This window comes from Lepidochelys kempii, chromosome 6 (assembly GCF_965140265.1).
Source record: "Lepidochelys kempii isolate rLepKem1 chromosome 6, rLepKem1.hap2, whole genome shotgun sequence".
Lineage (NCBI taxonomy): Eukaryota > Metazoa > Chordata > Testudines > Cheloniidae > Lepidochelys > Lepidochelys kempii.
In genome coordinates this window covers 100,540,834-100,555,902 of record NC_133261.1, presented here as the reverse complement: position 1 = coordinate 100,555,902, position 15,069 = coordinate 100,540,834, and the positions used below count along the sequence as shown (strand labels likewise).

The following is a 15,069-nucleotide window of genomic DNA, read 5'->3' as shown; positions in this document are numbered from 1 at the left end:
TTGGTCAGCAAGTTAAAAGGCCCTATCCCCTTAAAATGATGAAATTTCACTTTTCAAAAGGTGGTCTCGTTACACCCTGAACAAATAATATACAGACAAGTGCAAGGAGTGATGTTTAATGCTGGTAGGCTTGAGAGTTCTCCCAAGTATGAAAGCCCCACATTAAAAAGTAATCTAACTCCAATATGAAGGCCCTGTTGGCTAGGATAATTTACCATAAGGGCTCTCCAGCTGCCTGCTTATAACCTGCATCTGCTGTGCTTGAAAGCTTTTTAATCCCTTGTTTGCAGCTACATTTTGGGTAACTGGCTTCACTCCTTCAGTTATACAGATCTCCTCCTCTTCTTGATCAGATATGTACCCTGGTGGGCTGGGGACACCATCCAGTGTCACAATGAACTTGGGGCTAGCAGGCTTTTCTGATTGTGCAAGCTGCTCTCTAAAAAACAGAAGAAAACACACGGTAAAAATCACAGGGAATTTAACTCTAAGAAATTGGAGTGAAGTCAGTTGTACTGATACCAACAGAGCTGTAAGAATGAGTCCAAAGGGCAAAGTACAAGGAGCATCTCACTATCCAGGATCAATTTTTTTTTTTTTTTTTTTTGCCAATAATCACCCTCTTCAAATATCAACATTCCTTATTGCATCACTGACACACCAAAAAGAACAGGGATCTACACCCACAGAGAGTAGTAAATTTCAACAGGTAGATTTCACAGCCTGTGCACGCTGGCTCAAAAGGACAAATTCAGAGACTCATTGATAGGTGCAAAGTTACTAAAGGAGCACAGTTAAGCTGTTTAAAATAAAACAATTTTGAGGCATAAAAGTGAGCTAAATGCCATTCAGAATTCTTGGAAGAAGCTATTTCATATACGATATACATGCATATACCCCCTCAGACAGACAGTGAAAGATACATCATGTTGAGGTCTGAAAAGAGTAGGTGAGCTTGAGTTTAGGATGGCTGCATTACTCACAAGTGGCAAAGGCAAAAGTGAATTATGCAGCCATCCCAAACAAGTGCAAACAAAGCCTCTCTCTCACCACACCATCATGTATTCTTTATATGCTACATAGTTAGAAGGGGGGAAAAAGCAACTGAAATTGAAAACACGTCTATAAAGGGCCTAAAATGTTTTTTTAATATATTAAAAACATTACAAATGGAAGGCTCAATATATCAAGAGCTTTTAGGGCTAGATGTCAGAGCACAGTCCCATTGGATGGGAGGACTCACCTCTTTCCAAGGGTATAAAGCTCCAGTTTCCAGCCCTGCAGCATCATGAGATATTGGATGCTAAACATGTCTAGTACATGACCATCCATGGCCTTAAGTAACTGTGATTTTTGTGACAAAATTTCACTTTTGGAGAGCAAAAAAGGAAACACATCTCTGGAAGGTTGCCTTTTTTTAAACAGAAACTGCTCAGGGATTTGGAATGTTAGCAGATCCCTGGAAGAGAGGAACTAGGAGGCTAGGGGCCAGTGAGGTAAAGAAACGTACATGCTAAACGCCATTTATCACATGGCATCACATCCATTCCTGCAGTTTGTATATAAATAGGTAAAACATACACATACCCCAAAACCAGAGCTGCTCCCTATCAGAAGCTACCTAGTACTAGGATGAACTAAAAGGAGTGCTGTCCACTGGGCACTGATTTCTGCAAACCCAGTGAACTCAACATAGACCATTCTCAACAGCTACGAGTCCCGCGCTTCCCTTGGCCAAATGCCTTATAGGAAAACTCCCATAAAGCAGGGCTCCCACACACCATTTACCTACTTAATAGCTGTTTGCTGGCTTCTGGGTATGGAGGCTCCAGTTAGGTCAGCTCAGTTTTACACCTATACTCCCAGGCAAACCCAATCAGGAATACATTCACTCATTGTCCTCCTTAAATAGCTCCTACCATCTAAAATTAACATTAACCTCGCTGTTTGTCTCCGTTCTCTACACACCTATGGTTCAAAATGATAGGTGGCTAGAGGATGACTACAACCAAGAGACCGTTTTAAAATTTTTAGCATTTAGTCTGATGGGTAAGGCTACGTTTATGTCACGGAGGTCATGGAAATCACGGAATCCATGACTTCCAGAGATCTCTGTGACATTCTCTGCTTCAGCCCCAGGGGCTGTGGGACTCTCAAGCTGGCAGCCAGCGGGGGCCCCCTGCAAGGTTCCAGCAACAGGTGACAGACTCCTGAGAGGGCTTTCCTCAGGATTATAGCAACGGGCGACAGCCTCGCAGGGAGGGGGAGTGCAGGGGGACGCCTTGGGCGAGCAGCTGGGGATGTCCAGTTTTCTCTTTGGGAAATATGGTCACCTGCCGCTTCCAGCTGCTGCGTGCAGAGGCGGAACCTCACAGCTCCTAGCCATGATGGTGGCGGGGGAAACTATGGAGCTGCAGCAGCAAAAGTCACAGACAGGTCACAGCTTCCGTGAATTTTTGTTTATTGCCTGTAACATGTCCGTGACTTTTACTAAAAATAACCATGACAAAATCTTAGTCTGACTGATGGGCTAAGAGTAAATATAACAAGTAAAAAAGTTAAACAAAATTAAAACTCTTTAACAAGAGCCCATGCAAACTATTTGCTTAGATTTCAGCAAGATGTAACAGCTGTAATAAATATTACAATACAAGTGGGCCACCCTCTGATACCTGCAAGCCATCCAGTTCTTTTTTCCATTTTCCTAGTAAATGAAAAAACTGCTCTAACCACAACCAAGCCTTGGACACATTTTCAATTTAAAAGAAATTAATGTCAGGATTTCTGAGTTCTGGCTGGGCTGTAGGCTCTTTTGTCCATTTTTCATCAGTCTTGATTGAGCTTCTGGAGCATAGAAACCAAGAAATGTATTGAATTTGTTCTTCCAACTATGGAACCTCTTACATTTAAATAAACATTCTAACCAATTACAAGATACATTACAGTAACAAGACTTGTCTTATATTTGGTCCTGTTACTTCTTTAAATGAAGTAAAGGACTGACTTTTTACCTTGTCTGTATAAGACGTCCTGAAAGTGCCCGCATTGCCTCCGCAGCCTTCTTTCCCAATTCCTGGTTCTGTGGCATTACTATTTCCTCAGATAGCTTTGGCTTTTTCAGAATAAATGATCTAGTATCAGTGTGGACCACAGACTCCACGTCAAAATAATCTGAGTCATAGAAAAATTGGATCAAAGTTGGAATAAAAGAACCACCGTATTGCACTTTAGTATGCAGTCATGTTTTTGAATAATAATTTAGAAGAGACCAACCAACTAGCATTTTGTTTTCAATTCTTTGTACTAGTTTTTAACAGGGTAGATAAAAATCAATTATTTTTTAAAAAATCAAAAAAATCAAAAAAATTGATTTTTTTAATTTGAATTGGATTTTTTTTTTTTGAGGAAAAAAACCTATCTAAAGATAGTTTTAATTTAGATACATTATAGCTCAAAGGTATCTCATATATATCTAATATATTCATGTAATGTTTAAGAAAAGTTTTGTAAATGAGTTTCAATAGTTCATGGATTAGGCACCCAATCTTATGGGGCTCCAGGGGCTTCTGTATAGATTATTTAGGTTAATCTTTCTATCTCCCCAATGGGACTCAGTGCTCAGTCTAGAAGATACCATCAGAGATGCTTGGTTTTGCAGTTCTCAAACTGTGGATTTGTGTCTCCAGAGATAACATGCTTGTTAACGGCAAAAATGTTTTTAAATAAATAAATAATATACAGAGGTGAGAAATAGTTAAATAAAACAATTTAAATGTCTGTCTGGTGGTATTCTCCTCCTAATACAGCATGGCAAGAAAATCCTCTAAATATTAATGATGAGCCTGTTGAATTGGAGATATTTATGAAGTCATTGGGAGGTGAACTATCTGCTTCAATTACCTTTGGTAAATGAAATAACCAAACAATCATTCATTTTCTGATATAATTAAAACTAATCTGAAAAGTTTTCAAAATAAATCACTTCAAAAATGTATAGTGTGTACCTTCTAAAAATGAAACCTACATCTATCTCTGAGCTGTGAAGAATATGTATTAAGGTTATAACAACCAACAAAAATGCACTTTGATGTAGAAATCCATGATTAAATCAAGTCTTCCTGACTAGTGATTTAAATCATGATTTAAATCAATTTGATTTAAATCAAATCCACCCTGGTTTTTAAACAGAAAATGAGTGTACTTCCTTCTTTATGCACCAACTCTGCTTATATCAGCTTAAAGTGTAGCAGCATACGGCCTGATCACTAGGAGTTTGTTACTGGGTTGGCTCTGCAGAAGCAGCTGGATCCATACGCCAGTATCTCATTTTTGACACCTACTGATGGAAAGATTTTACTTAACATGTAAAAACTAGAAGACATTACAAATATAACTAATTTAAAGGGAAGTGCTACTTTAAACCTAAAACACAATGACCTCTTTGGTCAAACTATCACATTTTCAAAAAGAAAAAAAAGAAAAGCCATCCTTAACCTTGAGTCATTTGCAAAGTTTCTTCAATTAACGGTTCAATCTGGAGTCGGGAAAAGAGCTGCGTTTGTTGAGTTCCTAAAGAAAATATAGATTAGAAGCACATTTTACTGCATGTCAAAATTAAAAGAGGACCAGCTGCTAACTCTTTCTTTCTGATCTTAAAAAAAAAAAAAATCAAATCTAACAGAGGAAGAAATTTTCATTTCTGTGTTTTTATTTCTCCATCTCGAATGTTCCAAAACATAGAGCAATAAAACATTTCCTCCAGCAAGACAGGATCACACCAAAATCCAGCTGTTTGGAGAGCCCAGTTTTTCCCATTTTTGTGACTGTGCGTGGATTATGTTTGTGGATACCTGGTCTTCTGGGAGAAACAGTACTCTGAAGATCAGTTCTGCTTGCACCTTTGTCACTCATTTTTACAGGGATTGTCTATATTTTGAGTAGCACAGCAGGTACCCCATTTCCAGCTGCCTCCTCTCAGGGACACTCAAATGCAAGGAACTAACTAAAACAGAGGCTACTTTATGCTTTAAAGTTGCTAGACAAATGAGGTTAGCACATTCTTCTGCATTAGATTTATTGTTAAAGTTTGGAAAAATTAGTTCTATTTAGCGTATGTCTACACTTAAAATGCTACATCTGTGCAGCTGCGCTGCTATAGCACTTCAGTGGAGACACTGCGTATGCTGACGGGAGGGTTTCTCCTGTCAGATTAGTTAATCCACATCCCCAAGAGGTGGTAGCTAAATCAATGGAAAAATTCTTCTGACAATCTAGTGCTGTATACACAGGGGGATAGGTTGATATAGCTACATCTCTCAAGAGTATGGATTTGTCACACACCTGAGAGATGTAGCTATACTGATGTAAGTACCTAGTGTAAACCAGCCCTTACAGTATGTTGATAGTGTTCCTAAGCAGTCATTTCCATTTAAAACCCCCAACATTTAGTTTACATATTTTATAAACATTAAACCATCTCATATACAGATACTGGAAAAGTTTTCCCTTACATTCTGAACAAATTATTCAAACTCACTCCGATTCTGAAGTAATCTGCCAGCATAATGCTATAGACTAATGTGGCTAGATATAAAAATAAAAACAAGGGATTGAAAAAACAGTGATTAATTTTAACAGGAAATTGTCACCCCTCAGACAATGAAGTTGAGCCAACCTGACAACAGTCCAACTCAAATCCATTTTACCCTTTAATTTAATCTAGATATTTGCTGTGCTTTTATTGATGCTGTTTCTACATTACCTTAATTTTTTTTTTTTTTAAAGCCAAGAATTCCTCCTTGAACCTTTCACACTGGGACACACTCCATCTCTCCAGTGGCACACACATGACCAGGTCTGTTTATAGCAAAGATGCACAGAAAATAGTAGGCAATGAGGGTTCCTCAAAGAAGTTTCTGTTGCAGTAGCAAGTGGTTAAGACCCCAATCCTGCAAACACTCAGAGGGACCACTCACAATAGCAAAGTTAAGCACATGTTTGTTTGCAGGATTAGTGATTAACTGAGCTAAAAGTATTAACATTAAGCGATAATAAATGTTCAGTGAACTCCTCTTTGGTTGGTATAATATTGGGAAAATCCCTTTAAGTTTGGAGTGTACATGCAATTCCATTGGGTCACTGGTGAAGACGCATATCTACCCAAAAGCAGAATACCATATTTAGAATCCCCAGGAGACAGAGACCCCCTGTCAACTTGAAATCTGGTCAGTTTCACAAAATGAAAACAACTGAACGTCCTACACCCAAGTCTCCAGGACAACTTTTCTCTTTAAATGTTTTTCTCTCCTCAGTTGCAATGTGAAAGACACACAAACAGTAGGCACAACAGACTTACTATATATACAGGGGAAACAATGAAACTAAGTATAAGAAAAAAAGCTCTCAAATGCACAAAGTAAACATTGACAAAGAGAGAAAAACAATTTGTTACTTGCTGTTGCTAGAAAAACACCTAAGATTATTACATTTGATAGAGATTAGAGGAAACAAAGTTTCAGTGTGATTATTAAATTGATGGTGTTCCTTTAACACAATTGACATTTATTGGATTTTTTAAAACTATTTTCATCTCAATTTCTCCTTAATTTTGAATAGATGCTAATATTATGAAATACAGATTTTAGAAAAAGAAGGGGGAAGAAAGACATTTACTAGTAGATATAATTTATATTCAGCTCATTTGGTTCAAAGACATAAGACCACATGTTGTTCAAGACCTTGGCTCATGTGGAGCCCAATGGAGGATTAGGTCTTTTATTACTCCAATCACTTATTTATGTTGTATGTTATCTAAGATTTTGCCAGGATTTCTTAGCCGCACAAAAAATCTCTCTCATCATCTATGAGTGCAGTTACATGAAGAGTAGATAAAAGCACTACAGAATGAGCAACTACGGGCTAATTCTAAGTGACCCTCTTTCAGTAAATGGAAATACAACATCACACTGTTAAAGGTTGTATCAAAGAACTTGGAAAACTTAGGGATGAAGACACCCAAAATTCTGAAGGGATAAACCAATAAAGACTTACCTCAGGCCCTCAACTCTTGCCAGGGTTCAATAATAGTCATGAAATGCCCACATTGGTCATTATTGCTAATTTAGACTGGAAAAGTGTCTTCCAAGGGAAGACTATTTTTTTGGCCAACTGTAAGTCTAGAAAGATAAATTATATAGTTTGGGTATATACATGATATAAAAATGATTTTTTTGTGCTTCCTTTGGGATCTCACAATTCTAGCATCGAATCTCAAAAAATATAATTATAACAGGTTTAGGTTTTTGATCCAAGCTGGATGGGGACTGAACGATCTATGAGCCCTTCCCACAACTAACTGGAAGGTAAGCAGAAGAGCTCAATAGTGCCAGGAGGTTTTACTGCCAAAACTTTTTTTAAAAAATGGGATTACCTTTGTCAGTGTTTCCAAAGGCAACAATTACTTTATTATTTCCTGTCTCATGGCTTTCAAAATCCATTAGTTTTGGTAGGAACATTCCAAACTGCCTGTCACACTCACTTGCTAAGGCTGCATATTCATTTCTTTTAATCTCTAAAGCAGAGATTTCAGCTTCATTCTTTGCAACCCAGGCATTCAGGGCAGAAATATCTGCGTGAGCTGTTAGAATAATTTCTTTTATTCCCTTAATTTTAGCCAAGATCTTTGGATATTTTTTCCAACATGCTTAAAACAGTAACTGAATCCTCGGGTGCATCAGAGTGTCACACAGCAGCTTCTCTTTCAGTTAGCCCAGGTGAGGTGTTTAACCTGTTGTTCTTGGCACTGCCCTCTGATGTAGGAAAAGCTAAATACTTTGCTGACATTTTCAGAGTTATACTCTTTATTGCCTTTAATGTTAAGTCAGTTTTCTTTTAGCAGTTTTAAAACAAAGGTGAAGACAGAGCTTGATGCTTAAGTAACCACTGTCTTAACAGTCTTCCCGCAACCCTTGACTACAGTACGTTTTAAAACCTATACAAAGAAAGTGGTAAAAACTTTTGAAGACAACTCATCTGATAACAGTAGCGCTGAAAATATTTTGTAATATCTCACAGCATACTGCACCTTGACTCTAAATCTCCAGTACTGTAACTCTCTCTCTTTTGTAAGATACTGATTAAGCCTTCCCTCCTGTGAAGAGTACAGTCAAAAATACTAAGGATGGGGAAATAGTAACCAAACATAATACATATGCAAATAAGTGTATCCTGATTGGCGGCAGCTCCATTATGTGAAATTATTCACTATAAACCAGAAGGATATACAAAACTTTGCTTCCTGCTTGGCTCATCTGAGGTGATTATTACATATTACACTTTTGCTCTAGAAACCTCAATGGCTTTCAGCTCATTTCCAGGTATAACACAAGGGGTTGGTTTTGATCTATAAAGCCCTTTATGGTTTTGATTCTTGGCTTCTAAGAGAGTCCAACAGCTACAGAAGCAACTAACAAGCTGCGGCACCACTAGAAGGTGCTCAAATCTGCTTCTCCGGTGCATACTTTGTTTTTCTCTGGTGCACTTTCGGTGAAATTTCAGTTTTATATGCTACCATAATGCACATGTGACCAAACAACTTGATAATCAGCCTGTAAAAGGATTCCATATCTAAGTAAAGTAACTTTCCCACGTATCGGTTTTTGAAAAGTATTATCAGAATTACCTTGAATTCTTTCTGTCGTCTGTTCCTTGGGTTCTTCTGCCTCAATCTGGGCACTCACTATGGAAGGTCGGCTCTGTACATGGATCACTTCTAACAGAGGTTCATCCTGAGCAATTCTTGTTCTGGGTGCAACTGGAACGGTCTGCTTCTGTGGAACTTTACATAAGTCAAACAGTTGAGCATGTTTAAAAAAAAAAAAAAAAAAAACATACAGTGGTACTACGTTTGCATTTAATCCCAAAATAATTTCATTTGCAACAAGCTAAGTGTATAACTTTAAAAGCAGTCCAGAGACTGGCCTAGTGGCAGTTCCATGTGCTGCAATCTTACGACGCCTGCTTTGTAAGATCAACTTCTGATCCCTCACACAAACAGCCAGTGCAGAGCCACAGTTGGCCTACAGTAGAAGTAAGATTGACACTAGCAACAGCATTCACTCACCCAGCTTTCAGGCCAGAAAAGTGTTGTAGTTAAATGGCAGGTTTCAGAGTAGCAGCCATGTTAGTCTGTATCCGCAAAAAGAACAGGAGTACTTGTGGCACCTTAGAGGCTAACAAATTTATCTGAGCATAAGCTTTCGTGGGCTACAGCCCACTTCATAGGATGCATGCAGTGGAAAATACAGTAGGACGGTTTTATATACACAGAGAACATGAAACAGTGCCCATTGTTTTATGTTCTCTGTGTATATAAAACCGTCCTACTGTATTTTCCACAGTATGCATCCGATGAAGTGAGCTGTAGCCCACGAAAGCTTATGCTCAAATAAATTTGTTAGTCTCTAAGGTGCCACAAGTACTCCTGTTATTTTTGTAGTTAAATGGAGGGCAAATGCAAATTGGACTTTCTAGTGACTTTCAAAGCCATTTCTCTTCCTGCCTTCTGTCAGTATGACTACGCTGTGGATATGTTTGAATCAACCTGTGATAGCCAGGATGCTGAAGAATCCTACCCAAGGCCCTTGGAAATAGTGTAGAATGTGACAGCAGCAGCATGTGGAATTTGATGACATCAGGATGGCAGTTTGACTTCCTTGCTTTGGTTTGGTTTTGACCGTGAGCTGGATGTAAAGAACTGTGGGAGGATGTGACTGCTGCACTCTGGATGAATACCACATTGACAGTCCTGACCATTCTCTGGCTTGTATAGCATGAGGCACTGCAGGGTACTGGGTTTATCATTCAGTTTCTTATCTTCTTTCATCCTTTTTATTGTACGTGAACTTATGCTATTTTCATTTTCTGTTTAAAATGTTTAAATAAGATATGAAGCATTTGCAAATTGTACTGTACCTGAAGCAACAGCACCAGCTAACACTTGTAATGTTTAAAAAAACTGCAAAAAAAATTAATGGCTCCTGTACCTTAGGGGTTTGGAATAGGAAGCTGAAATATGGCCTGAAGATAAGCCCAGAATTCAGAGAGGTGCTTTCTGCTGTCCCTACTTTGGCTGAGTTACAAGCCACAGAAAATGACTACCGTTGCAAGCACAGGACAGTTTACACAACTTTTTAAAGTTTCTGGCAATGTTCCATCTTCTGCCATGTTACACAGTGCATCCCCCCAGGCCCACTGAGCCTCCTGCAGCATTTCAGGGAGCTCTAGTTCCTGCTGCTGTGTCTTCTTCTACCAAAATACCCCTTGACATAGTAACGCTGTGGGCTGGAGCCAGGAACCAAGAGCTCTAGTAGTACCATCTCTTCCACTAACTTGTCTTAATAATTCTGTTCCCTAGCAGCAAAATGGACATACCGCCACCTCCCTAATTTGCAAGGATTTTATAACAACAAGTTCACTGATGTTTGGGAGGCACTCAGACACCATGGTATGAATGCAGAAGAAAACTCCATAAAGACCTAAAATATTCTTTATTCATTGAAGGGTTTGGATGCTATGCAGTGAATGACACTGAACAATGAGGATTAAAAAAAATATATTAAAGAGCTTTATTAATTGGGCACTCAATGAAGCAGGGGTCTTGTGGTAAAGTTAGTATGCGATCATCTAATTATAATGCATATGCCCAAAGGGTCATAATTAATGCTGCACAGGCTACTTTAATTCAGGTATTTCCTAACTTGCAGATACTTCACTTCACAACCTCAATAACATTCTCTTAACACTTTATTTTTTGTATGGAAGATGTTTTAAAAATAGCCAAGTGATTTACCAAATTCTTCTCCAAAACAATTCCAAGTTAATTTTCCATTACTGCCTCATTTGTAAAGAGGCTGGCAATCCTTGCCCCTTCTTCCATATTCTCACACCAGCTCACGCTATATCCAAACTCACTCCAGTGCACAGAATAGTTTTCCTCTTCCAATTTAGGGTGATTGTGAATCACAATATCTCATGCGCTTCCAACAGTTGCCCCCTTGATGATTTCTCCTTCTTCTCCTCTTCCTCTGTACGTCCCTAGGACATACAGTTTCTTAAGGAAGCATCTATCTCAATGACCATCCTATCATCTGACCCCATTCCTCACCCTTATCTCTACAGCGCCACTGCCAATCGCTCCTTTTGCCAGTTCCCCAGCTCTGTAAAATTAATATTTGGGACGTCTTCTGAAAATGTAAAGCACTATATTAAAATAACTTGTGTTAGTGCTCAGTATTAACATCTGGCATTGTCCATACCCTTTTCAAAAACACTTTTCTCAGCTCTTGCAGATTTTAATTTGGATTTTTTTTGTCTGGCAATAGCATGGAATCTGTGCCATGTGAGGAACCTTTGTCTCTTCTCATTCCCCTTGATCTCAGAGCACTCTTCAATGCTCCAGACCAACCTTCAAATCTACCTATCAGCACCCATGTAAGCAACTCCCTGGAAAGGACTTAGAAATAACATAGCTTCGCCAAGCATAAAAATGGCATGAATTACCTGTGGAATAGTTGGTTGTCTTTGTAACCGATTCCTGAGCTTCAGATATAGCTTTCAATATTAAATTCTTATTGGCCTGTTTGGATGGTGGTAGTGAAGGTCTGAGAGAGAGAGAGAGAAATTAATTTTTTCTGCAGATATATGAATCCCAATAGCCACCGTAAATCCAGTACTGTGATGTTTCATTTTCAACAAAATGTTAAAACACTGCATAATTAAGTACAGTGTCGCTAGAATACACAATCTGAAAATACACTTTAACGAACTAAATCTTTTTATAAGGTATTCTTCAACTCTAATGTTTTAAACCAGTTAGCTCACATACTATACTAAACCTTTAGTTAACCTTGATTTATCCATCACCTCATTCCTTTTCCATGCTGCCCTTTATTAGATTCATATTAAAAACCAGTAGTGGATCATAGAAATCTTCAACTACCTTCTTTCAGGCTTTGCTGGTACAGACACACTGCTGGAGATACTTCCTATTCGTAACCCATAGTCTTCCTCCTCCTCCTCCTCCTCCTCCCCATCATTATTGAACTTTTTCACTTTGACCACTGAGCTTATAACTGGCAATTTTCTCTTCCTGGAACTTTCTTCCTGCAACCAACAATTCATTAATCAGATCCACATTAATATGCAAACAAACAAGACCCTGTTATTCCACCAATAGACAGATGATGGAGAGCTTCCACTTAAACAATAATCTAGGACACAGAGACACACTTAAAATCCTGGATGTATTGCACTGTGTGCAGAAAAAAAAAGTGCTATAGAAAGAATGAGGTTTGGGATGTGACTCACAATCCCCCCCAAGGAACACCTAGATAGAACTCTGCTGCCCAGAGTACCATTTATACTGCTTATACTTTCCTATTTCCCCTATGCAGCAGCACTATCTTTGGATAAATACAGAGAGTGTTCACTAGCCAGACTGATGCACCAAAGGATTTTAGTGACCATGCAGAGGACACATACCATGAGAAATCAACATCTTGGTGAAAAGAGAAAAACCTTTCAAGCCACAAAAACTTGTCTAAGACAAGGCTGAAGATGATGAAACTCCAAATTCTAGAGAAAAGAAAAGGAGTACTTGTGGCATCTTAGAGACTTAACAAATAAGTACTCCTTTTCTTTTTGCAGATACAGACTAACACGGCTGCTACTCCAAATTCTAGGGCTCTCTCCATAAAAATATCTCTTATTTTTTTTAAAGACAGGATTATAATATTAATTTTAAAAAGGGGAGGGGGGAGTAACAGCTCAAAGGGGCGCGTCTAATATACCCCAGGAAGGGAGGTGACTGGTCTGCTGCTAACTCATGTGAGACTTTGGCAAGTTGCATCACTTCTCAAGATCCAGATACCCTGTCTATAAAATGAGAGGATGAAGTTTACCTGCATTTATAAAGCATTTTGGATTAAAAGCATTATATAAGCACAAAAAATTATTATAGTCAAAAAACAATACAAAACAAGAAACAGTTTCACTTAGAATACAAGGCAAATCATTTTTTTACTTTATTAAGAAGTTAGCAGTCCTAACAATTTGAAAGCCAACTATCCATTTATCCCTTTTCTTTTACACACAATGTTCCTAAATACATTAATATGACAGTCCTAGAATTATCTTGCTGCTGACAGGATCATTTTGGCATCCACAGCAAGTGATGTAATAGCAATGGCTTTTGAGACTAAGATTCATGCACCCTAAATACAAAGTTGTTTGGCACACTAAAAATACATAGAGATACATACACAAATAGGTAGATGGATATATTTTCTTCTTTGATCTTCAGTGTTGGTCTTTATTCCACACCTGGCAAACTGGAGATCTACAAAGAACTCATGCATGAACACAGCTATTCCAAAACCTAGAGATTAAAATGATTATTCTTACCTACCATATGTTCACTGCCAACAATGTTCTAATTCATTACTCCATGTCAGTAAAGCACCAAACAGATGCCACATCACCAAGTTAGTCAGCCATTTGTGAGGGGTTTTTTTTTGTTAAGCACACTGGTTTTTGGCCAGTGGACCAAAGTGATGAAATCCTGGCGCAACTTACATCAAAACTCCCATTGACTTCACTGCGGCCAAGATGCCCTCCTAGGTGTCATCCAAGGTGACTTGGCTTTGTTGAGTGTGTGTCAAATACAGACATAGTTTAGATCTGCATACTAACCTCACTGCTTATTTTATCAGCGCTCAGTTTGGAGGTGGGCCTGTAACTTTCTGCTAAGCTGCCAAATGCTTCTGGATCACATAGCGGGATTGTTTCCAAAGACCTGCAGCTTTCCATGTCTAACTGCCTACCACCCTGTAGGCTGCCTTGCTGCGGCAATCTTTGTAAGTGTATATGGCTGTCCGTGCTTCTGCTAGCTGGTGGTCTGTAGATTTCAGCAGTAGGACGGGAAGATCCATAAGTTACAGTTATAACAGCTTTCTTCCGAGGCAACAATGGATTCTCCTGCACAAAATTTAAGTCTTCGTCAATGAGATCATCTGGTTCAGGTTTAATGTCAATCACAGCTTCAGAAGGCGTCAACTCTCTTAAAGGCTTGACTGTTGACATTAAGCGGGATGCAGATCCATCTTCATAAAACTGCCTGGTGAAAGAAGAGGTTACAAAGTCTCAACTAACTGCCAGATAAGAATCCCTGAAAAACAAAATTTAGAACGCTTTAAATATAAGCAGAAATAAAAAAACAAGATTTTGCTCTTTTAAAAAATCTGGCAGACTTTACATCTACTTTTAGTTTTAGTTAAGATAAGAACATTTATGGCATAAAGAAGCATGATGTAAACTTTTCAGGTATAATATTTATTTTATGCAACACACAGTAGCAATCCTTTTCTGCTTGAGACTGGAAAAGCCTCCATTCTCCTGTTCTGGTCTCATCAGCTAGGTATTTCCTACTTCTCTTCCAAACAACAATTCCAGTGATGTATATCCTCTGAAATCTGAGCTCTTGCCAATAAGCAGGTAGAAGCCTTACCGGGCAGCAGCAGCTCTCTGCTCTTGTGAGCTGGTTGAAACTCTGGAGTCATTTCTTTCAGCCCGAGTGCTGGAGACTGCAAGAGGTGGTAGGATTTCCTCACGCCGTCTCTCATCACTCCCACATGAACTGCTTTTGCTGGAAGGCAAGTTGCTCTCAAAGATGTTAGAGTCTGAAGACTTTAGGCTAGTAGGTTCTGTGAAGACAGGTGCACCTTACCCTTACATCAAAGTTCAGTGACTTAGCTTATGTAAATCAATTATACAGCAAGTGCAACTGTAAAGCCACAAGATAATGAACAACTGGCCTCTACAGAAATCCTCAGAAGCAAACCACTGGACTGAAAAAGCAGCAAGACCTGCTTAAAAAGATCATATTTACTTCATTCCAAAAGCAACATACATGACAATTTTCTTCATAGCCAGGAGGAGCCACAGACATCATAAACATTAAATATTAATGATACAGCCAATTAAGAACTTTTTAAAAACTGCAAAATATATATA

General features: G+C 38.6%; 1 protein-coding gene across 5 annotated transcripts in view; it reads right to left on the bottom strand.

The window, feature by feature from the left end:
• The window catches only part of ZC3H14 (zinc finger CCCH-type containing 14), a 44,357-nt gene that overhangs the window by 10,661 nt on the left and 18,627 nt on the right, over window positions 1–15,069 (bottom strand). For all 5 annotated transcript variants that reach the window (XM_073349393.1, XM_073349389.1, XM_073349390.1 and 2 more), the window contains 8 exons: window positions 14,564–14,759; window positions 13,750–14,173; window positions 11,999–12,162; window positions 11,560–11,660; window positions 8,681–8,836; window positions 4,495–4,569; window positions 3,012–3,171; window positions 216–439 (listed from right to left, as the gene is read on the bottom strand). In XM_073349393.1, the coding sequence (XP_073205494.1) occupies window positions 216–439; window positions 3,012–3,171; window positions 4,495–4,569; window positions 8,681–8,836; window positions 11,560–11,660; window positions 11,999–12,162; window positions 13,750–14,173; window positions 14,564–14,759 (1,500 nt within the window). The remainder of the gene's footprint in view (window positions 1–215; window positions 440–3,011; window positions 3,172–4,494; window positions 4,570–8,680; window positions 8,837–11,559; window positions 11,661–11,998; window positions 12,163–13,749; window positions 14,174–14,563; window positions 14,760–15,069) is intronic.